General features: G+C 38.2%; 1 protein-coding gene across 1 annotated transcript in view; it reads left to right on the forward strand.

The window, feature by feature from the left end:
- The window catches only part of LOC124794083 (acidic phospholipase A2 PA4-like), a 211,688-nt gene extending 188,279 nt beyond the window's left edge, over window positions 1-23,409 (forward strand). Inside the window, exons 4-5 of the mRNA XM_047258071.1 lie at window positions 10,765-10,924; window positions 22,525-23,409. Coding sequence (XP_047114027.1) covers window positions 10,765-10,924; window positions 22,525-22,708 — 344 coding nt within the window. The 3' untranslated portion in view covers window positions 22,709-23,409. The remainder of the gene's footprint in view (window positions 1-10,764; window positions 10,925-22,524) is intronic.
- Window positions 23,410-24,200: the final 791 nt, after the last annotated feature.

Here is a 24,200-nt window from a genome sequence, read left to right on the forward strand (position 1 = left end):
CACACACAAAGAAAGAAAATATGTTATGTGGACATGTGTCCGGAAACGCTTACTTTCCATGTTAGAGCTCATTTTATTACTTCTCTTCAAATCACATTAATTATGGAATGGAAACACACAGCAACAGAACGTACCAGCGTGACTTCAAACACTTTGTTACAGGAAATGTTCAAAATGTCCTCCGTTAGCGAGGATACATGCATCCACCCTCCGTCGCATGGAATCCCTGATGCGCTGATGCAGCCCTGGTGAATGGCGTATTGTATCACAGCCGTCCACAATACGAGCACGAAGAGTCTCTACATTTGGTACCGGGGTTGCGTAGACAAGAGCTTTCAATTGCCCCCATAAATGAAAGGCAAGAGGGTTGAGGTCAGGAGAGCGTGGAGGCCATGGAATTGGTCCGCCTCTACCAATCCATCGGTCACCGAATCTATTTTTGAGGAGCGCACGAACACTTCGACTGAAATGTGCAGGAGCTCCATCGTGCATGAACCACATGTTGTGTCGTACTTGTAAAGGCACATGTTCTAGCAGCACAGGTAGAGCATCCCGTATGAAATCATGATAACGTGCTCCATTGAGCATAGGTGGACGAAACTAAAATGATCTCTAACATGGAAATTAAGCGTTTCCGGACACATGTCCACATAACATCTTTTCTCTATTTGTGTGTGAGGAACTTTTCCTGAAAGTTTGGCCGTACCTTTTTGTAACACCCCGTATTAAGGACAAATCTGAGGTTCACGTAGATACTGCTGCGGCTTGTATGTCTTGGTTGTTGCAGTTACATTCAAGAACATCGTAAGACATATTTTTCTCACAAGCATAGCTACCCCTCCTCATCCATCGTCTGTCGCTTCTAATGATGTCACAGTCGGCAAGTGGAAGTCCCCAGTGGTCTTAACGCTTGAGCCTGGTTTCTAAGACAATTTTCTTGTCGTCTGAGAGAACAATGTACTGTAAATAAACAATATTAAAAAAGGACAGTCTGCATTTTGGTGAAAATGCGTTACCGTACACTCATCTCAAAATTACGGTCCTCAGTGGCCTCTGTAGCATACTCATTCATAACATCATAGCAATTACAACTGCTTTTTACTTAATTTAAACCTGCAAGCAACAATTCACAGTCTCTTATATCACAAGATTTTTTTAATATTTCTCCCATGTTTCAGTGATATCTTAATATTCCAAAATTTAAATGCCTCTTCATTAAAATTCGTTGATTTTTCACAAATTCGATATTTTACGTAATTAAATCTCCATTAATTTTGGGTCCCAAATTCGTCAACATTTATGTAACATTTATTTAGTTGATTATTTCTATTAATTCATTTGTTTTTATAGTATACGAAATTTTTGCTATCAAAAAATTGTTTGTGTGTTATTAGTATAGTGCTATTGACATCTGATTCCATAGTTTCTTGTTAAATTTAACTAACAGTGTTCACATCATTCACCTATAGTGAAAGTTATTTCATACAATTGCAAAATCAATAATCTTCTTTGCAAACAAGACACAGAAAGCAATAAACAATATTTCGTATGTGTGGATATCATACAGTTCATAATTTCCTATTGTCATTTCCATCTAGGGTTGCTATATCTAGCTGGGACCTCGTCGGGACGCACTGAAATGGGGGTATAGAAATGTAGTAGAAAAGTATTTATTATAATTACTTTTTATTTAGAACACAGTTACACGGAACTTGTTGCGGAGCAAGTAGTTGGTACACCATATTTTCCGGACAGCAAGTTTTTTTTTCCTTTTACATATTTATAAAACTCCATGCAAGTCAGCTTGTAGTTAAACTGGCACTGTAAGATTGATTTCACAGTCCCTGGCAGCAGTCAGTTTCCATCATCAGTCCACTGGGCCGACATCAGCAAAAATACTCTTTCCATAGTGGCTTTGTGAGCGAGAATAGAAAACAAATACTCGCATAGTTTTAGCAGTTGGGATTTGCGTTCAGGATTTTCGGTTTCCTCAAGAAAATAAATCCACCTTTCTTCCACGAACTGTTTAGACTTCCATTCTCCGGAGTGACACTTAGTTTCTAAAAAGCTCTTCAGATACATATATTCCAGAAAACAATTGTCGCCTGAAATCTTCACACCACTTATAGTCAGGTATATAACAGTGTTTTCAATCATCAGCCAATCTGGAGTTTGAGATAGCGTCATCCAATCAAATACTTGATATTTATTAAGAGAAATAGCCCATTTCCGTAAGTAATCAAATGGTTTAGAAAGCCCATCATCTCTTCCTCAAATTTCGAAATCAAATTAATTATTTCTTGAGTATGGTTCTTATTCTTTAATTTGTTCAAATTCATCTTGATTTGCACGCCAATAAAATTGGCAGTCTTCCTTTCATTTAGACATATTTGAGCGACTTTTCTTTTTTTTTTTTTCTAAACAGAACCAAGTTTGACTGCAGGAACGTAAAATAAATTTCACTGATCGGACCACGAAAAAAAATCTAAAATTGTTCTAGGTGACCTGTTTTTGGCGTCAAAAAATTGTTTTATGGAATCGAAAGCTTAAGAATTCTCTAAACTACGCGCATTAACGATAACCACCTCGTTTTCGAGTGAGAAAAGAGTCTGATGATTGACATCAACATATAAGCAGAACTCTTTCAGCTTCTGTGTCCTCGCAGTATAGATTGAAAAATAATTAAATATGTTCATGAGATTATTTCAATGTCGACAGTTAAGATTCCAGCAGCGCTTGATATAGTATTGTGGAGAATATCGGCAGGGCATCTAATTCCTTCTACATTTTTTCCTAGTTCTTTGATTTGGCGAAACACATTCCGCTGATCGCGTCGATAAAGCCCTCCGAAGTTGGTACTGGTATTGTCTTCACAAAAAGTGAGTAATTTATCTAATGGAATTTGCAGTTGTCTCCATGTGTCTAGACAAAACTTTGCAATTGTCTCCGATGTTTCGTTGTTCACTGAATCAAACTTCAAAAGCTTCTGTTTGATTCCATCAGTTTTAGTAAAGGAAACAACTTTTCCGCCTTGTGGTTCGATGCATCGGTGCATATGCCATAAAATGAAACTTCTTGCAAATGTTTTATGCATTCGGACACGAAATGTGGCGGACAATATTTTTAACAATTGCTGTAGCTTCCGTCTTGGCTATAGACTGCTTTGCGGCTGTAGACTGCTTTGCGGCGACTTTGATCTCAGGATACATTGCGGTAGTCAGTTTTACGGTACAGTTACGAGAACTGAAGGACTGATAATGCTTTACAACTTTATAAGCTGTTGTTAATTCTGCAGCAGCAACGAGCAGTTCTTACTGGCTATCTTCTTTAATCACGTATAAATAGACTTTGATATTGAAGCTACTGCGAATCCATTTGTATGATTCTTCGTAGAAATGTAATGCCTCACATCTGCCTTACCTCCGTGAGTTATGAGATAAAACAGCTATAAATATCACACAACGCTTCCTGATCAGTACATCATTTCTTGACAAAAGATCACTCGTTTGTGGAATTATCCGAAAAGTGACACTTTCTCTTTCCATCCCTAGGCTTTTTAGTAAGCTATGATAACGCAAGTTTTTAGACGGTAAACAGTCGACGGTAACACTTAAGTCATCGAAGTACACATCACGCTTGAAGCCCTATACCTGCAGTAAACACTTCAGACATTACTAACTTGCACTTGCTGTTCGTATCACGCGCTTACAAAGAATCGTCTTATCAAATCGCTATTCAAATGGGAACTTCACGATTCTTCCGCGTGGCGCTGCTGGAATTGTTCCAGCACCTTACTACTAGAGAAGTCTGGTATTTTCTCGAATGATGGCATTAAATCTGGAAGGTGGTTCTATTGTGATACAGTGTATGTAACCAGCATTGCCATCTGTGAAACTACCATGCCAACATAAACTTGTTGACATAAATAAAACTAACTGAGGCTGGATTTAGATGTTGCGCTAACAGATGGCGCTACTTTAGTACTTGATCCAACCTCGTAACAGTATTTTGCAAAATCGGGACAAAATTGGGTCTTGTTGGGATGTCGGTACAAGAAGGTCCATAACGGTGACGGTCCCGATATATTGGGATGGATGGCAACCCTAGTTAAATCGAAGCCTTGATCCTTCCTGGCCTTTTCTGAATGAACGCTACGAACAGAATTGTGTAGACTACAATAGTGAAATAGCTCGAATGCTAACTTACTCCTGTTTATAAAACTTGCTTTGTTAAAGTGAGCAAAGAGATGCCAACATGGACAGTGAGGCACCTGAACATTTTGTTTGGTCAAGCAGATCACTGTCCTAGCAGTAAGTGACTGATCATTGTCATTTTCTTCATCGTAGATATCGGGACTCATTCCGGTAATATTGTAAGGTTATTTTAGAACTCTTACACAATACCTGGAATAATGAATTAAGAAATAGCGTTTGTTCCCGAGGTAGTGCATCAAATTATGTACAGCGATTAAGAGGAATATCTCTATTCATAGTCATTGCCACGGCAGCTGACTCACTAATATGCTGACATACTGTGAAGAAGTTAACAGAAAATTATTTCCAGATAATCAAACAAACAAAGCATCTAAAGACTGTAGCAGATTCCGATACATTCTACTACTTCTTGGACAGACGTTAGTAGATCATAATAGTAAGATAGCGCAAAGAACAAAAAAAAAAAGGTCTCTGCATTTCTCTTACCTTCAGGCAATATTCCACCATCTCAGTTTTGTTTTTAGAATTACTTGCGAAGGTTAAACAGAAAACGCCAGCTCACCGGGCTTTTGTCACGTTGGCCAAAGTGGCAGCCGTGCAGCAAAGATGCGTGAACGAACCAGAGACACTCAGCCAGCTGGGCGAGGACGAGCCTACCTTGCACCAGCGCTCTGACGTCACGCACCACCGCCTAATCACCACTGATCAGCCCGCTTCCATCCTACTCGTGAGGAACCGATGGCCCTAGTAACGTATGGTCCCTTCGTTCCCACAAACCAACCAACCCACTCGTGACGACGTCACAACGAAGCGCGCGGAACCCAAATGCCTGTCACACCAGCTGAGCGCCTGCACTTTCTCGCAGCTTCCGAATTCTGCTCTCCAAGAGGGGATCTGTGTGGCAGCAGTGCCGCAAAAATGCGTGATAGTACCAGAGCCGCTTACGACTGGCCCAAGTTAGCTGCGTCACATATCCATCGGCGTGCATACATGCAGATAGGCAAAATTCTGCTGGCAACATGTGCCGCGCACGGGCGCGAATTGGCAAAAAGCAACGGCAGTGCGAACTGAATAGCCGTACAGTACAGACGCGTTCTTAGAGAGCCTACAACTTCAATCTGCGTACTGCGTGGGTCAAGCTTATAACGTAGCTCATCACAGACGCGTAGTCCACGCCTGGTAGCTGAGTGGTCAGCCGACGCATTAGCTCAGCGTGGCCGGCACGGTAGCTCAGCGTGTTCGGTCAGAGGGGCCGTTGGCCTCTGTAATAAAAAACTGAGTGGAAGGATCAGCCACCGAACCTGAACAGGATGTCTTGCGACGTCCGCAACGACCAAACACAGCGATAAAAAAAAAAAAAAAAAAAAAAAAGAAACATGTTCAGTCAGAGAGCTGGTTGGCCTCTGTAATAAAAAAACTGAGTGGAGGGACCAACAAACAGATTTGACCGGATGTCATGTGACGTCCGCAACGACCAAACACAACGAACACAATGGAAAAGGGGGAAAAAAATGGTCAGCGCGATAGACTGTCAATCCTAAGGGACCGGGTTCGATTCCTGGCTGGGTCGGAGATTTTTCTCCACTCAGGGACTTGGTGTTGTGTTGTGCTAATCATCATCATTTCATCCCCATCGACGCGCAAGTCGCCGAAGTGGCGTAAAATTGAAAGACTTGCACCCAGCCAACGGTCTACCCGACGGGAGGCCCTTGTCACACATTTTTACAGACGCGTACGGAAGTTTGTTGGCGCTTTCCGTTCGTTTCCGCCTTCGCTTCGTCGCCTTTACGAAATACACGGTGCCCTGCGATCGCGAGAAAAATGTTCGTTTCGTTCCGGACGCGCGTCCACTGTTGTCCTGCACTCATCGTTACCGGACGATGCACTCATCACCCTCCGGAATCGGTGTTCAAATGAAACTATTATGCAAACACAATTACCGCGATCGCCGGCTAATGGACATTGCGATCTGAGTTCGTTTTTGTCTCTAGTTCATTTACTCAATTGGCAGAATAAATACATTTTCGGCAAGTGTGGTTATTAATTTGCCATACCATCACCATAGCCTACATCCTGAACAAAGTGTGACAGTAAAGTCTGCTCACTGCCCGACTGATACGTAAGCGGAGACACCTACACGTTCCCGCTTCGTAAATAATTTAGCACATTCCTTTTCGTCTGTCTGTGTTTCAGTTCAAATTATAAGCACATAGCCGTCACTTCTAGATGGTTTTATTCACCATTGACTAATGTAACAGTGTTAATGACTCTAAAAATAAATAATTTGATACCCCAAGTAAGAACGAAAATAAGTTTTTTAACTGTAAACACAACAACGATAGTGAAATTCCTCTGTTACATTTAACATTGGGCTACTCATTACAAAACCGGTTAGTTTCTAATAATCCATGATTATTTTTCTCTTACAAATATTATTTTATACAAGCTTATATCGATTAAACTCTATCAGTCAATAATTACAATTGATACCTTATCAATTACATCTTGCCACAAAGCTTACAAATAAGAGAGAGCAAGATACAAAATGTCTGATATTAAATAAAATCACACAGATGCTTCTGTGCAAAGATTAATCAGTTGTCAGTCATATGTATTTATGAAACCTTCGCTGATATCATCCCTTTTTAAAACTGTGCAAGGTGACACAGTGGTTAGCACACTGGACTCGCATTTGGGAGGACAACAGTTCAAACTCACATCCGGTCATCCTGATTTATGTTTTCCTTGCTTCCTCTAAATCACTTCAGTTAAATGGCGGGATGGTTTCTGTCAAATGGCATGGCCAACATCCTTCCCTAATCCGATGGGACCGATGACGTTGCTGTTTGGCCTCCTCCCCCGAATGAACCCTATTACCGGCCTGTCGGAACAATGCATTGCACATTCTTGACAGCGCTGCAAGTATGTCCTGTTGTCTGTTTGATAACATTCTCATTTCATGAAAAAATAACTGCCAATGTTTCCTGTTGTTAACTTATCCCTACTTTTAAAGGTCCTTATTCTGCTACCAAGTACACAAATATCATCACTAATAAATGATAGAAAAACAGACACATAAAAACATGAACTGCAGAATGCAATTCCAATTGAGTAGATGTAAATGCATAAAGTAAGAAATCCTTACACTAATCTGTAGTGTTTTAATCTATCAGTCATAGTTCCTTAGGCTGAGTTGAAAGGTGCCTTGAATCATGTGTAGTGGTCGTCTGAACAAGAACCATTTCATTGTCAGACCTGTCTTCCATAATAACAGTTCCTTCACTCACTTGCCTATAAACTGTCACATACTGGGATGACAATCATTAACAAATAAATACACATCTATTTGACCTGCAAGGCCCTCATCTGCAGTATCTCTGCAACTACAGTACCTGGAAAAATGCAATAATGTAAAGACCACTATTGTTGCAAAGTACTTGATTTGTACAAGCTACTGAAGCAACAGTGGTTGAACACATATTTCCCTTACTTCTGAAACATTGGTCCACTCATTAAAATGCAAAATCACGGATTTCTACAATGTTTATGGAATTGTTCTGCTCTCTTAAAATGAAGGGAACTACTTTTTGTTCAGTAAGCCTGACATTAATTATGTTGTGCCTGACATTAATTGTCTGTAGTTTTTGTATCCATCTACAGATACTTAGCCTGTCAAAAAAATAATTGCTGCACCTTGAATAAAACACACATATACACTGAAGTGCCAAAGGAACTGGCATAGACATAGGTATTCAAATACAGAGATACGTAAACAGGCAGAAGATGGCACTGCGGTCGGCAATGCCTGTATAACGTATATGAATCTGAACATGGTGTTATAGTCGGTGCACCAGCGATGGGTCACAGCATCACCGAGATAGCAATGAAGTCGGAATTTTCCTGCACGACCATTTCTCAAGTGTACCGTGAATATCAGGAATCCTGGTAAAACATCAAATCTCTGACATCGCTGCAGCAAGAAAAAGATGCTGCAAGAATGGGACCAATGACAGCCCAAGAGAATCGTTCAATGAGACTGAAGTGCAACCCTTCCGCAAATTGCTGCAGATTTCAGTTGTGGGCCATCAACAAGTATCAACGTGCGAATCATTCAAAGAAATATCATTGATATGGGAAGGCCCACTCCAGTATCCTTGATGACTGCACAACAAAGCTTTACACCTCTCCTTGGCCCGTCAGCACTGACATTGGACTGTTGATAACTAGAAACATGTTCATAATTGCTACAGAGTGGCTCCAGGAACACTCTTCTGAGTTTAAACACTTCTGATGGCCTCGAAACTCCCCAGACATGAACATTATTGAGCATACATGGGATGCCTTGCAACATGCTGTTCAGAAGAGATCTCCACCCCCCATACTCTTACGGATTTATGGGCAGCCCTGCAGGATTCATGCTGTCAGTTCCCTCCAGCACTGCTTCAGACATTAGTCAAGTATATGCCATGTCATGTTGCGGCACTTCTGCGTGCTTGCAGGGGCCCTACATGATATTAGGCAGGTGTACCAGCTTCTTTGGCTCTTCAGTGTAAGTTAAAGAGTGCATAAGTGGATAATAATTATTTTAAAAAAATGTAACTCTGTGCTCAGGAATAGTGGTTGGCATGAGGTGTATCAACCTCTCTTTTCCTCGGTGCCCAAACAATGGCCAATGTAATTTCCTCAATCACAACTCAAACTACTTTGAGGCAAAACACCACTATACTATACACTCATATCATCACCTGCACTAAAGCATCATTAGCTAACAGTATTTGTTATTTACTCACAGAAGAGATTTACAAACAGCTGTCAAGTGGTCACATCACACAGAATTGTCTTATATGTACTTGGCATGTGAGCTGCTAAGTAGGTAAGTGTGAGAGTAAAATTCCATAGTTTTTGGCCTAATCCCTATCGATTTTAGGAAAATCTGTCTCATCTATTTCTATTTCTGCTGAATGACAAGAATTTGAAAAATGTTAAGCTTTAGTGTGGATTAGATTTCAGAGCAAACTTAAAAGGCTGGATGACCAGTTTTCTACTGTACACCCTCGTCAATATGACTTTACGTAACAAAGTACAGAGGTGTTCACTCAGATGATAACTTGATTAATGCTTTACAACATACTAGTCTCCTATCTGAGATTGCTAAGCCATAGTAGTATAGTGGTGTTTTGCCTCAAAGTAGTTTGAATTGTGATTGTGGAAATTACATTGGCCATTGTATGGGCATTGAGGAAAAAGAGAGGTAGTGGCAAATTTTTTCTAATTACCAGACTACCCTCCGTCCTGAGTTACACTCCATGCCCCTCAAGAGAGTGTCATGGAATAAGGGCAGCTGACACTTCTGATGACAAATTGTGGTGGTATTTATGTCACCAATTCCTCTTTATGCTATTTAAGAGGCCATGGGTTTCAGCTCCCTTGTCACTGTCAACAATACGAAAATGAAACTTCACTCTACAAGCACTGATCAGCCATGTACACCAAGCATTACACTTACAATGCAATACACATGACACTAAAATGTTATCAAGTAAAAAGCATTGCTCAATTCTGCAGTTAAAAAAGTATACAGGGTGGTCATAGACAATCTGAAAAGCTTGTCAGGAATTATAGGTGACTTGCCTACAACAAATAATTGCATATCCAACTGGTATTATGTGTTAACGAAAAAATATTTATTCGCAAAAACTCACAATGAGAAGAAACTAAAAAAAACAACAGAGAAGTAACAAAAACTAGGAGACACTATAGTCTTACGGCAAAGATAAAAAAATAACACATGACCAGAAAAAAAACTCTCACGCACTTTTGATATCACTTTGCACCAGACATGAAAAATATCACTGCCACAGAATGTTGCATGGTAGGTTGTGCTGAGAAATAATTGTTAAGAAATAGTCTGATACATTGTGCTGTTTCTGAGTTAATTGGCATTGAAGTTAGCCAATCAGGCTATTGCAGCTGCAAATTCAAGTGGCCCACTAGATACTAGTAATGTCAGTTGTTGTCATAGCGTAGATGATAGCACCTGAGACTGCTCATCCTTTGCCTCAGGTTTGATCCTTACTACCATTCCATGTCCAATTTTTGTATTGCTCACCTGTTTGGTTTTAGAAAATCAGACAATTAAGACATCTGACAACACCATCTCTGGTGGACCCCTTGAAATTCTGAGAAAATGGCCTGATTTGCTAACTTCATGTTAATTAACTCAGAAATGGAGCAAATATAGAACTTTTTTCTTAACGATTATCTCTCAGCACAACCTTACAAGGGTTTTGGACTGTTTCTAACCACCCTGTATGTGTCTATGCCACATGGAACAATACAAAAAGCAAAAATTAATGAAAATTAAACTCCTGTCAAACACAGTTTAGCAAACACCAGTAGAGCACGAGGAGAGAAAAAATTATTCAAAACTGATTCAGAGGAAACACAGAAACTTACAGCAATAATAAAAATATATCAGCACTAATAGTTATAAAGCTGTGATCTTATTAAAAGCTCATATAGATTTCAGAAGCTGTGTCCTTGCATACAGGTACAAAGTGGTGTGGAGCAGGGGACATTGCAGAGACGTACCATGATCTGGGCAATGACAGTGAGGTGGACCGATGCTGCCGCAGCCATGACCTCTGCCCCGTGAAAGTGCGTGCCTTCCGCAAGCGCTACAATCTCACTAATCTTTCTGTCTACACAAAGTGAGTAGCGTATGGTACATTCTTTCATTTATGTAACAACTGTTAAGTTTAATTTAGTAGGGCGTTGCTGGAGCCAAACTCTCTCCTGAACCCGCATTCCTATTAGTGCTAGTTCCAATGCTTTATGTGAGGTCCAGTATAAAGTTTTAGGAGAAATATCTAGTAAGTTGAAGCTTTGAGCTAGTCTGTGAGGCTTCCGACAGGTAAAGTTTCCTCGTACATCAAAAAGTCCAGAGAGTGACTTCCATTGGGCTATTAGTTATAAATTAAATGTAACTGGAATTTTATTGTACAAATTTTGAAACTATTTTTGTGGTCTTTCTATGCAGCATAGTTCAGGAGCAAAACATACATTAATGGAAGATGGTATCAATCATTATAAAGAGAAATGTTGTATAAAGATATGTCTTATTCTTTATAGTCTCCAGGTGTCTGAAACTGCCAGGTGCAGGTTTCAGTAAGTTAATAGATTGTTACTTGTGTCTCATCATGAACTGCTTTTTGCAAACTAGTGTTTAAAATTTCCATTGTCAATTACAACGGACTTTGAAGCTTGTGTAATGAGGCACAGTTCTGCTAACTGGAACTCGCAATTACATTCTTCTTTACTGTGTAGATAAGAATTTGAAAGGCACTACCAGTCTACAAACAGTCCCACTGTTTGAGAACAGTCAGGTTACCATGCAACAGCACTACTGTGATCGATACGGTGCCCAGTTTCAGTGAGGTACTGTGCCAAATGCCACAAATAATGTGCAGTGGCTCCATTCTGTTGCAAGCATTTTTGAATCCTTGATGCCCTCTGATGTTACTTCTACTTCTGTTGATGATTCTCCATCCAAGATAACTTCCTGCATCATTTCTACAGGAATCCTCAATTGGGTCAAAAGTTTTGTTTGATATCCCTTATGATTATACTTCCAATAAAATACACACACATATCTATTGTGGAACAACACTACATATGTACCAAAAAAAGAGAAACCTGCTCACATTAATTATTGCTTCTTGTCATGCAGATAACAGGAGAACTCAATTCTGTAATCTGTATAATCAGATAATTTGTAAGAGTAACTAATATATTTTTAATTTTCTTTTGAATTCACAGAAACTACCAATTTTATGCTTTTACTGTTGAAGATGTGTGCATCATAACACAAAAACTGTCTCAGCCATAGACACCTTTAGAAACCCAAACTCTGACTTCATCACTACACCATTTTGCTAATTTTACCAAAGCTAAAAAGTTGGAGAAGAGTGACTGGCAAAACAAGGTGTGAGGAAGATCATGTGCCAATGACTGCATAACCCAGTCAGTAAGAACATTGTGTTGTACAAGACAAGCTTCAGATTTTAAGTACCACTCTGGCACAGAGTTTTAATCAGCCAAAAAGTTTCAGTACATTGCTGAAGTCATAATTTGAATTTCTAAAAGATTTCAATTTTGAAAGGGTCATTTACTAAAGAGAGAGAACGCATAGTCCACTATGCAGTAAATTACATTCTGCTAGGATATTCTATGATCTGTCAAAGATGTTTGATTATCCAAATGACAACATCCTTTTAAGTACAGCATGTAAGAATGTAATTGTGTCACAGTAAGTTCTGCAAAATGGTTTAAGTCACATCTCTTGGATAGAAAACAAAGGATGTCAGTAGGAAAGAGTCCAATGTCCAATGTTAAGCTGTTGGTGTTCTTCCAACTGGGAACTAATTGTACATGGTGTTCCACAAGGCTACATCTTCAATTTTTTGCTTTTTCTTGTGTCTATCAGTGAATCAGTAAAAAATATCTGATTTTAAGTTTGTTTTGTGTCCATTGTTGTGAACATTATGATAAATGGCAAATTAAGTACAGCAGTCAAAAGAGTTGATAATTATGTATTCTTGGGTATTAACAAACGGTTTCTAAACGATCCATTCTCATTAAACTTTGAAAAAACTCGCTGTAGGCAATTTTGAACTTGCAAGAGCAAGAGATATTAACACAACTTATATATAAAATATGAGGACATGAAAATAGAAATACATAGTTGACAGAGTGTATTTCTTGGAGCATTTTTTTCCTATTACAGAATTTGGCCAAATTTAGACTGCTTAGAATCTATGACTGTGGTACCATCTTTTTCTTCTTGTCTTCCCAGAACTTCTTCAGGCCTTGGCTGATTGCTTACTCTGTTCATGTGACATCACCCTTATATGTTGTGGTTTTTGTTGTTGGATAGGAAATTTTACAGTATTAATCAGTAGCCTGCAATTTTCCCTGTCCTGCATGGTGTCTTCTGTGATGTTATCTCAAATTCGTTCTTGTCTCTTCCAGCCATCCCATGGTGATTTTTAATTTGGAGATGAAATTAAAAAATTTCCTTGAGCAATGGAAACTCCATGTTGGAATATCAACAGTATTAGGAAAAGACAGATTGCTACTCACTGTAAAGATGATATGTTGAGTTACAGACTGGCAAAATGAAAAGACAGTTACACATTAGCTTTCAGCCAAAGATTTCTTCAGAAAAGGAAACACACACATTCATTCACACAAGCAAGCACACCTAATGCACACATGACCACGATATCTGGCAGTTCGGACTGGAATGCAGCTGTCATGTAGAAGAGAAGCAGCTATCTGGATGGGGCAGAGAAGGGGAATGGATGCCAGGATATGGATGGGTGGGAGGGAGGAGCACTATCTGGCAGAGCATGCAGGGACTGCTAACAGGAGCAGTGTCGGGAAGCTGTGAAGCAGGGTGGTGGGAAGGGGGGTGGGGGAAATAGGGAGTGAATAAGTCTAGGAGCAGGGCATAGAAAGAGTGTGAGGGGATGATAATAGGGGGTAGGTGATAGGACAGGAGGTGGAAACTGTTGGGTGGTGCTGGCCATTCATCCTGGTGGATGAACTCCCTTGCCCAGTATGTTTCACAGACAGGCACTATCCCCCAGACCTAGTCTCCAAACATATCTTCCACACCATCCCCCCCCCCCCCCCAATCCTCCCACCACCACCAAGAAACAGCTACAAAGGAGTGCCTCCTTTGTCACCCAGTACCACCCCAGATTAGAACAATTTAACCACATCCTTCATCACGGCTTTGATTATATGTCATCACGCCCTGAGATGAGGGACATCCTACTCAAGATCCTTTCCACCTCTCCCAAAAGTAGTGTTCCATTTCCCATCCAACCTCCACAACATCCCAATCCATCCCTCTGCCACTACCAATTCCAGTCCCTTGGATCATACCCCTGTGGAAGACCCAGGTGCAAGACCTGCCCATTCCACCCACTCAGTATTTCCTATGCCAGTCTTCTCACGGGCTTATCCTGCCCCATCAGAGGCCAGGCCAGCTGTGGAAGTAGCCATGTCAGCTCTGCTGCAATCACTGCACAGCTCTTTATATTGGTATGACTACCAACCAGTTGTCCGCCAGGATGAACAGCCACCACCAAACTGTGGCCAAGAACAAGGTAGACCACCCTGTGGCACAACATGCTGCTGAAAATAACAACTTCGATTTCAATGGCTGCTTCACTACCTGGGCCATCTGGATCTTCCCTTTCACCACCAGCTTTTCTAAGCTGAACAGATGGGTGCTATCCTTACAGCACATTCTCTGCTCCCAGAATTATTTGAGTTTCAACCTACAGTAACATACTGGCCCCACACCTTCTACCCAACAGTTTTCACCCCTACTGGCTTATCTCCTCCCTGTTCTTGTCCTCTCAGCCTCATTGTGTGCCACCCTCTGCCAACACACCAGCCAGTCTCTCCCCTTCCCCACTCCTCTCCTTTTTTGCTCCTCATTCCTCCCCATCCCCACCTACCTGCCCCCACTTGTATCCTGCTGTTGCTTCCCTTTCTCTTTCTCTGAAGAAGGCTTTGGCTGAAAACTAATGTGTAACTGTCTTTTCGTTATGCCTGTTTGCAACTCAACATCTCATCTTTCAGGTGAGTGGATATCTATCTTTTCCTTATATTGTTAAAAATTTTCTTGTCATGCATTCTATAAACATGACTGTAAAACTTTAATCTCCTGTTCCTTATTGCGTCTGTGATTGTTTCTATGTTACTATATATTTTCAGTCCTCCACTTCAGTCAGTATCTTTGTTCTTTGGTGATCCTCAAGTTTTCTGTATATTTTTGTTTCTTTCTTTACCAGTGCTTTTTGTTCACCTCTTTTCTTCAGTATTTGGAATTTAAATCCATATAGTGCTTCCTTTTTAATTACTGTTGTGTAGTGTTTAATTTTTACCTGGAACAATATTGATCTTTTATAATATTGGTTTTTGGGGAGCTTTTATGCTGGTTCCATTTTCTTTGATCTTTCTTCACATGTGGTATTATTTATGCCATTTTACTGTATCCATTCTCCCAAATACTTACATTTATCAACTCTTATGATGTTTTGATACTGTTTGTATTTATTTTTCTCTGTTGTGTTTATGTTCAGTGTATTCCATTTCCTCATACACTGTTCGTAATGTGGTTTTAGCTGCAATTTTCTGATGTCTTTCTGTCATTATGCCGATGATACAAGTATAGCTATCACACCCAAAAGACAAGAATTAACTGGTGAAATTGTAAATGATGTTTTTCAGAAAATCATTAAGTGGTTCTCTGCAAATGGGCTCTCATTAAACTTTGACAAAACACAGTATATACAGTTCCACACAGTAAATGGAATGACAACATTAATAAATACAGACTTCGATCAGAAATCGATAGCTAAGGTAGAATATTCAAAATTTCTAGGTGTATGCATCGATGAGGGGTTGAACTGGAAAAAACACACTGAGGATCTGCTGAAACGTTTGAGTTCAGCTACTTATGCTATTAGGGCCATTGCAAATCTGAGTAAATTAGCTTACCATGCCTATTTTCATTCTCTGCTTTTGTATGGCATCATATTCTGGGGTAACTTATCATTGAGTAAAAGAGTGTTCATTACACAAAAGCGTGTAATCAGAATAATTGCTGGAGCTCATCCAAGATCATCCTGCAGACACTTATTTAAAGAGCTAGAAATCTTCACTGTAGCCTCACAATATATATATTCACTTATGAAATTTGTTATTAACAATCTGAACGAATTCAAAAGTAATAGCAGTGTACATGGCTACAACACTTGGAGAAAGGATGATCTTCGCTACTCAAGGTTAAATCTAACTTTAGCTCAGAAGGGGGTAAATTATGCTGCCACAAAAGTCTTTGGTCACTTACCTAATAGCATCAAAAGTCTGACAGATAGCCGTATAGCATTTAAAAGGAAATTAAAAGAATTTCTTAATGGCAACTCCTTCTACTCATTAGATGAAATTTTGGATATAGTAAGTGGGTAATTTCCCAACTGCCACCAAAAAAAAAAAAAAAAAAATAAATAAATAAATAAATAAAAAAATAAAAATAAAAATATTGAGTGTCATGTAATATTTTGTGTAATGTAATATCTTGTATAGACACCTTTTATTAACCTTACACGTTCCACATCATTACAAAGTGTCGTATTCTTGATCTGTGGAACAAGTACTAATCTAATCTGATCTAATCTAATTATCTTTTCATCTGTTTTGTCCATAGAAATTATTGCAATATCATCAGCAAAAGTGAAATATTTCACCTTGAATCTTGTTCTTCCTTGTCCTATATGGACTCTTCAATGTTTTTCTCTTTTAGTTCCTTATCCCACTCTCTTATGACCATGAATAACACCAGATTGAAGAGAATTGGTGTGATCCCTTACTTCTGCTGCACTCCTGTCTTAATTCTGAAGGCTTATGAAGCTTCTTGCAGGAAATTTAACTTTTGAAGTTGTCTGTAAGTATCTGTTCAACAAATTGTCTGGTTGTTTTGTCAATAGCTGCTTCTTTACTGTCTGTTGGTCTTCTGTATTGCAGTATATTTGAAAATCAATCAATTTAATGATTGTGTTAAGGTTCAGCATTTTTCTGATCTGAGGATTGTCTTAAAGTTAAAAATTTGCTCTGGACATAATCTATTTTTTTCTGGATCTCACTTAGTACTCAAGAGCTGTGTGTTCTGCCTGGTCTTCTGTCTTATTCAGTAGAGCTTTGGATATAATTTTGAAGGTGACTGGAAAAAGAGATATGCCTTGGTAACTGCTGGTGTCTGTCCTATCTCCCTTCTTATACAGTGGATGAATTACAACTTGTTTCTAATCATCCGGTATGCCTCCTTTCTCCCAGAAATCTTTAATAACTCGATACATGGTATCAGTTGTCCGCTTTGCTCCAATTTTCACATCTCAATTAACATCCTGTCTTCACCTGGCACACTGTTGTTTTGCAGCTGGCCAGTTTATTGTTCAATTTGATGCAGTGATCTTTGTGTTGGTTCCTCACAGTTTTGAAGATGGTTGAACTATTTTGGCAGTACCTCACAGTTGTCTTAGCTTTTGATAAAAGTCTGCCTGTTGAATCTTTGAAGATAATGCTCACTGGCTTGTTCGCTGTTGTTTCTTCTTTGAAAACTTTGTGTAAATCCCTAGTGTAGATCTGTCTGACATTTATATTTATTTTGTCTCATCAATTTGTGTAATATTTCCATTTCTCTGTTCAAACAATTTTGTCTGTTTTTTGATCTCAGTGAGTGTGTTCCAGTCACTTTCCATTTTTCAGGAGTTCCATTTTTTCCAATCTGTTAGTCTATGCTCTGTCACTTCATCACATATCTTATTCCACCATCTATGTCTCGTTCTTCTTGATGGTTGTTCTAGTTCTTTCACTTTCTCTATCACTGCTACCCTAATCTCAAATTCTGCATCAATTCTATGAACTTTTTTAATTTTGCAGTTCGGTTTTTAGGTTCAAATTTGGCTTTGATTTCTGTTGAAATGTGTTCCAAATATATGCCTAGTCCTCTTCTGACCCATACCTTCTTTATTTCTCTTTGGTTTTATGTGGTTATTGTCACATTATACAGTTGGTATGAACCTAAATGTGTAATAGGAGAAGTCCAGGTCTTCTTTCTCCTTGATAATTTTCTGAAAAAGGCTACATTAGTTTTAAGTTGAACTGTCTGCAGAACTTGTTGAGCCTTCCTCAGCCCTTTTGGTGCATTTCTGTGCAGGAACTACTATTGCCTTGTACTTCTCTTTTTTGATGATCCATGCATTGAAGTTTCCTACAAGTAGTTTTATGTGGTGCCTTGGTATTTCTGATGCCTTATTTTCTAGTGTTTCCCAAAATTGTTAGACTTTTTCTATATTTTTACTGTTGTCACTGTTGCTAGAAGCATGTGCATTTATGATGGTATAGCCATTGTTTAGCCCTCTGATTCAAATGCATTCTCATCACCATTTCTGGTTTCTGGAAGTGCTATAAGTGAGATGGTTGTAAAAAAATCACTGACAGCTCACAGCACTGTTGTATGCTTTCAGCTGAAAAGCACTAACAGCTGCAGGTGAAAACAGTAGTCATCAAAAGAGGTGTGCCAACACTGAGGCATCACCATAGAGACATTTACAAAATCGTGTTATATTATTGGTTGAGAAAGACTCATGGAGCTACCACACCCAGCTCACACAAATTGTCAAGGATCAGCTTATGCTGACTCAACATAGAATGCATATATTGCATCTTTCTAATACACTCACCAATTGTTTAAGTGTCTCAGTCTTTAGGAAAGTACTGAAGTTCAATGTTCCTAGCATATGTTTCTTCTTAGGCCTTATGCAAGATGTTCTTGGAAGCTCTGATTCTTCCTTACATGATGTTCTAGGCTTTCCAGAATCCAATGGCCTAGCTGCATCACTGTTTCTAGTGATGAAGGATCATTTACCTCTTTGAGTACTTTTCTGTTCAGTCTTTACCATCAGGTCTTGGTTGAAAGTAAGTTAGGGAGGGGTGTTACATCTGTGACCAAATCCCCAGATTGCCTTTAATAGGCTGCACAATATTGGAACACATGCTTTTCATACCTGGCGACTTTGGCAACAGATGCTACCAATTTTTTCAGTCACTGTTAACATGTAGACAGATGTGGACTACATAGCCACTTGAAAATCAGATATGGTATGGATTTTCATTCTGGTTGGTGTGTTGCCTGTTTCACTAGATCCACCATACTGAGGTCCATCCTCTCTTCCTTTGACATTGTTGAGGTATCACTATTAGGAGAAAATGACTCATCCAGCATCTTTGGCACTGAGATTAATATCTGCCTTGGAAACAATTGATCTTCTTCATCTCATCTCCTATACTGCTGACTAATTGGCTTCCTCTCTCTTCTTACCAGATGACCAGCAGTTAGAAAGAGATTGTGCTACATTGTTCATCTGGATAATCTATTAGAAACAGATAGTCCCACATTGGTCATCTGGATAACTGAAATGGGTTTATGAACTGATAATAAATTTAGTTGTAATGTATTATAGAACTAGTGAAACACCTAAACAAGTCTTATATTGTTAGACATAGGAGAGATAAATGCAAATAATCTGTCATTCTCTGCTTACTATTGTTCCATAATGTCATAAAGTATAATATTTTGAGGTATCTCATCAATATGGGCTAAAATGGTTGGAGTCTAAAAGCATGTAATATGAATTATTTGTGGTGTGTATTCAAGAATGACATATAGAGACCTGTTCAAAGAATTGGGCAATACTTCTCAGTTTAATTATCCCAAAATGAAAAATTGTCATAAATAATATATCCCATTTTCAACTAACAGTGCACTTCACAGAATGAGTTCTAGGAATAAGAATGATTATCGTAGCAGAAGCGAATAAAGTGTAACAGATGGACACAACTAACTAAAAAGAAAATATAAACATTACAAACAGAACTTGACAAACTCAGGTGCACTGATCATTCCTTTTGTTAATCCTCCATGGTGCATGACACTGGTCATAGACAACACTGCAAGTAATGAACTGAAGTCTGCTCTGCCCCACATACATAGAACACAAACTCTGAATTGAAATCCCATTTCTGATGATTAGTTCCTCTCCTTTTGACCACAAAGCAGAGCTGGTTGAGTGATCTCCAAGTTGTCCATCCATTTGTGTGGCCAGGAGGGAGTCATCCTTGAGGTTTAATATATCTTTCAAGATGCTGAGTTCTCATGTGGCATATTTGTAGGCTTGATTACTATAGTACTCCTAAGAGTTGGTCAGTTGTCTTGAGGAAAATGTTTCTTGATTTCATTCATGATTGCCCCACTGGTAGCTAAACAGAATATGAGCTTCTGATGGTGTTGCTTTGGTCTTCTCTTTTCTGTTTGTTACTTCTCATTGAATGTCAGGAAGTGCTATTCCAGAGAAACACTATAGCTTATAACATCATGCCTTTTCAAAATCTGCTGAAGTGTAAAAGAAAGTGTCATTGTTCATGACAACAGCTAATACTGCAAATAGTTTCAAGGGTGTACATTCAGCAAAGTACAAATACTTATCTTCTTTTCTTTTTTGCTGCAAAAGCTGATTCTCGTAGATAATCTGAAATTCTACCAATTTGCAGACTTTAAGTGTAATGCGTATAATAATCAAGTTGACAGATGCACCATTTTAAATAATGCTGCTTATTATCACATTGTTAGGACCAATGACAAACATGGATTCCACCTCAAAATCTGACGGAGGACTGATCCACTGGCTACAAATATCTGACAGTATTTGTAGTAAATGCTGCAATGGGTTAACTGTTGTAAACAGACCTTAAGTGAGTCACAATTAAAAGTTTTGCATTGAGCTGACAATTCAGATGGCAAAATATTTCTAATTTATAGTTTATGTCTCCAAATACAAAGGTCACAGTAATTCTTACATTTTATCAGCGAAATAAGAGATTTTCAATTTAACAAAAATTCAGTCACTTCGTTCTTTACTTGTAGCCAAACAAGTTAACAAAAAATGAGTGTCTACCATGTACTGAGAGATGAAATTAAATACAGAATTTCATGATATGTGCAAAACTTATGTTGGTTATGAGAAAATTAGATTTTTTTACATTTCCTAATAATACCCTTACCCTGATTTATACAGTTGAAACACATTAACTTGTTTCTATAGCTTTGAACGCATGAAAAGTTTAAGAATATTTAATAGAAATACATTTGGGTTAACATAACATCAAAACACAATGGTACTAATGTTTAATAATTTACTTTGCATCATTTATTGTTTGTGGTTACAACTTTTAAAATTACAAAAGAGCCTGATAATCTGATTCATTCCTACCAATGTTAGAAGTACATTTCAATACATACGACATTATTACATAATTATTATTTCCACAATACTTCTGTAAGGTGGTTTTTACTCATGTTTGGCTGTTTTGTATTATTGTCTTTTGGTATTGTTTGCATCTTGTGTTACATGTATTTAAATGAATATTCTGTATGTGACTTTGGATATGGTCAAAATCAGCATTTATGCTTCAACATTCTCCAGAGGAGTGAGCCATAGACAGCCTCTAAAGATCCAACATGTCTCACTGATAACCATACCCAATTTTTGGTATGGAGGTATTGTACCATACCAGTCATGGGTATGTACCTGTAGAGAGACACAAAGCTAGTGCAGAAGGCTCACAATTTTTGATTGTTCTCACAAAGTTGTTCCTAGTATTTTGCTATTTCTGGCACCCACATTCAGTTTGTTTTTAAGACAGAGCTGTTTAGTAAAACATTGTGCAGTTCAGCATAACCCCTAGGTATTTCTATACTGTAGTATACTGTAGAGATCCTCTGACCCCTTTTTATTATATCTTTGAGACACCATAGTATACATATTTTGTGACTTGTTATTCTGTGTTCTCTCAATTCTTGCATACGGTACCAAATGCTGCACTACATGATGAATGCTAGAAAACTTGTCAGTATGACTCACAGGCTGTAGTTGCTAATTCTGTAATGAGTGTCAGCTGTACAATGCTAAATGTGATCCATTGTAGTATTAACAACTTTCTTTCGGCAAAATTTCATGATTTAGATATCTATCAGTAAATTCATCTGCTCTTCCAGAAAATACATTTGTTTATTTCACATACATAACACAGGAAAAAAAATAATTTTAATTTGCTGTCTGAAATAGTGTTAATGATTTACATACTTTTTTATTTCTGCATCATCATCCAAGAAACTATATGCAACACTTTTCCTCCAATGTAAAACAGAGAGGCACAAATATTTCTTCTGTTAATGGGTTTGTGAACATTATTGTCATTTAAAAGTTAGGTGCATAATTAATAATAAGGTCTTAAATTTAGTCTGATGTTACCACCATTCATTATTTAATGACACACGTATAATAGACTTATAAAGAAAAAAATATCTTAGCTGTACTTACATGTGATAAAATCTTTCTATTTATGAATTATGACACTAGAAATTATTAAAAACTAATTTATACAATTTATCAAGTACTAATTTGTACACCCCCACAATGCAAAGTAAAATAATATAAAAAATTAATCACAATGTCTTTTTTGCATTTCAGTTTACTTTCTTCCCAAATACAGATGTTCACTTTGATCAATAATTTCAGTTCCTATGTATCCTATATCCAGCTTTTAAAGGCAGGCTAAATATGCTGTTTTTTTCCCCTCCGCATTTGAAATAATATTCATCGGTTCTATATAGGTCACACTGTGATTGTGATGCAATGCTGTATGGGTGCCTGAAAGCAGCTAATTCAACCACAGCTGCACTGTTGGGACGAGTGTACTTCAACGTCCTGCGTGTACCTTGTATAGAAGAGCAAGCATGTTTAGTTGAGTCCTGCAAGCCAAGACGCCGATTCAGGTCTCCAAGACGGCAGTTCTGAAAAAAGAAAGTTAAGAGCTTGGTCTACTAATCAGTGCATGGAAAAAAACATGCAAAATACTTTGTGTGAAAGGAAAGTGAGTAATGATTTGAAAAAAATTATCATCACTATGAAGAAGTTCAGCCATTGCAAGAGATTTTATGGTATAATATATATGTAGATACCACCAGACTATTATTTAAAGTGTCCTGAATAAGAAAGAAAATTGGAGATAAATGATTACCACATTCTTTCACTTATTCTAAGCTTTGGCAAGGTAATGTGAAAAAGTCTTTATTAGTGGTGGTTTTCAGACACACTTATTTCAGAAAGCTACAAAGTTTCATATATTTTATCAATGTTTTGCATTGCATTGTAGCCAATAATATGAGATTTGTTTTATGAATAACAGAAATGTGCAGTGTTGTGTCCTGATCATTGCTATTGTCAAAAGTATACCTATGATCATTTGTCAGATGAAAATAGACAAGGCAGTTTCTTCATGCATGTTCTGAAATAGTAGTTCATCTACTGCAGCATTAATAGTTTGTGCAGTATTTTTGCATGTTTTTAATTGTTTATCAGTTGTTTCTAAAAACAGCTATATTCTTTTGATGATAACTATTTTTGTTGTTCTAGTAGTTGTGATATTGTTATGTTATTGAAACTCTAGTCCTTGTATGTGACTAAATATGGAAGTGTAACTGGTCTCTGTATTAGAATAGCACACAAATATTGTACAAATATTTATTGTGTAGTATAATAAAATAAAAAATTACATTTATGAAAAGCTTTGTTTTTTATAAAACACAAGTTTTGTGTTCTGTTCATTACAAATATGGTACACCTATTTTCACTAAGTACGAAGGCATACTGAAAAGTAATGTCTCTTGTATTTTTCATGTCTACATATTTATTTATCAACATAGTCACCCTGGCAACAAACACATTCCTCCCAACAAGAGACCAATTTGTTGATACCATCAGTGTAGAATGTTTTGCAAAGTTGGCGAAGCCACACCCTCACCTCTGCTTGCAGTGCTTCATCACTATCAAAGTGAAGTGAATTGTAATTTATTTGCCTCATAACATACATAATTCTTAGCGGGAACAAATGACGTAGCAGAAAACAAAATGAAAGACCTAGTGATCTCCCTTAAAAGAAGGCTACATGAGCCAAGAAGCTCAACGTGATCATCTTCTCTGTTCCACATTGACATGACTTGCCAGTCTGGTCATGTGTAAATAAAGAAGTGTGAAGCACAAATAAACAGGTCTTAAATATGCGCATGAGATTCAAAAATGTTACATATGGGGACATAAGCTGCATAGGAAGAAGATTCCACACATCCCATGGCTTACATCTCAACAGACTAGAGAAGGAATTAGTTATAAAACGGATTCAAGAGATAGTGACCAGCAAACCGAATGTGCAGTGTTGTGCTACAGAGGCCATCCCTCTCAAGGACAAAAATAATGAATACTTTGGGAGAATCAACCACGAAATGCCAGG

The sequence above is a fragment of the Schistocerca piceifrons genome, chromosome 1 (genome assembly GCF_021461385.2).
Source record: "Schistocerca piceifrons isolate TAMUIC-IGC-003096 chromosome 1, iqSchPice1.1, whole genome shotgun sequence".
NCBI classification, from domain to species: Eukaryota; Metazoa; Arthropoda; class Insecta; order Orthoptera; family Acrididae; genus Schistocerca; species Schistocerca piceifrons.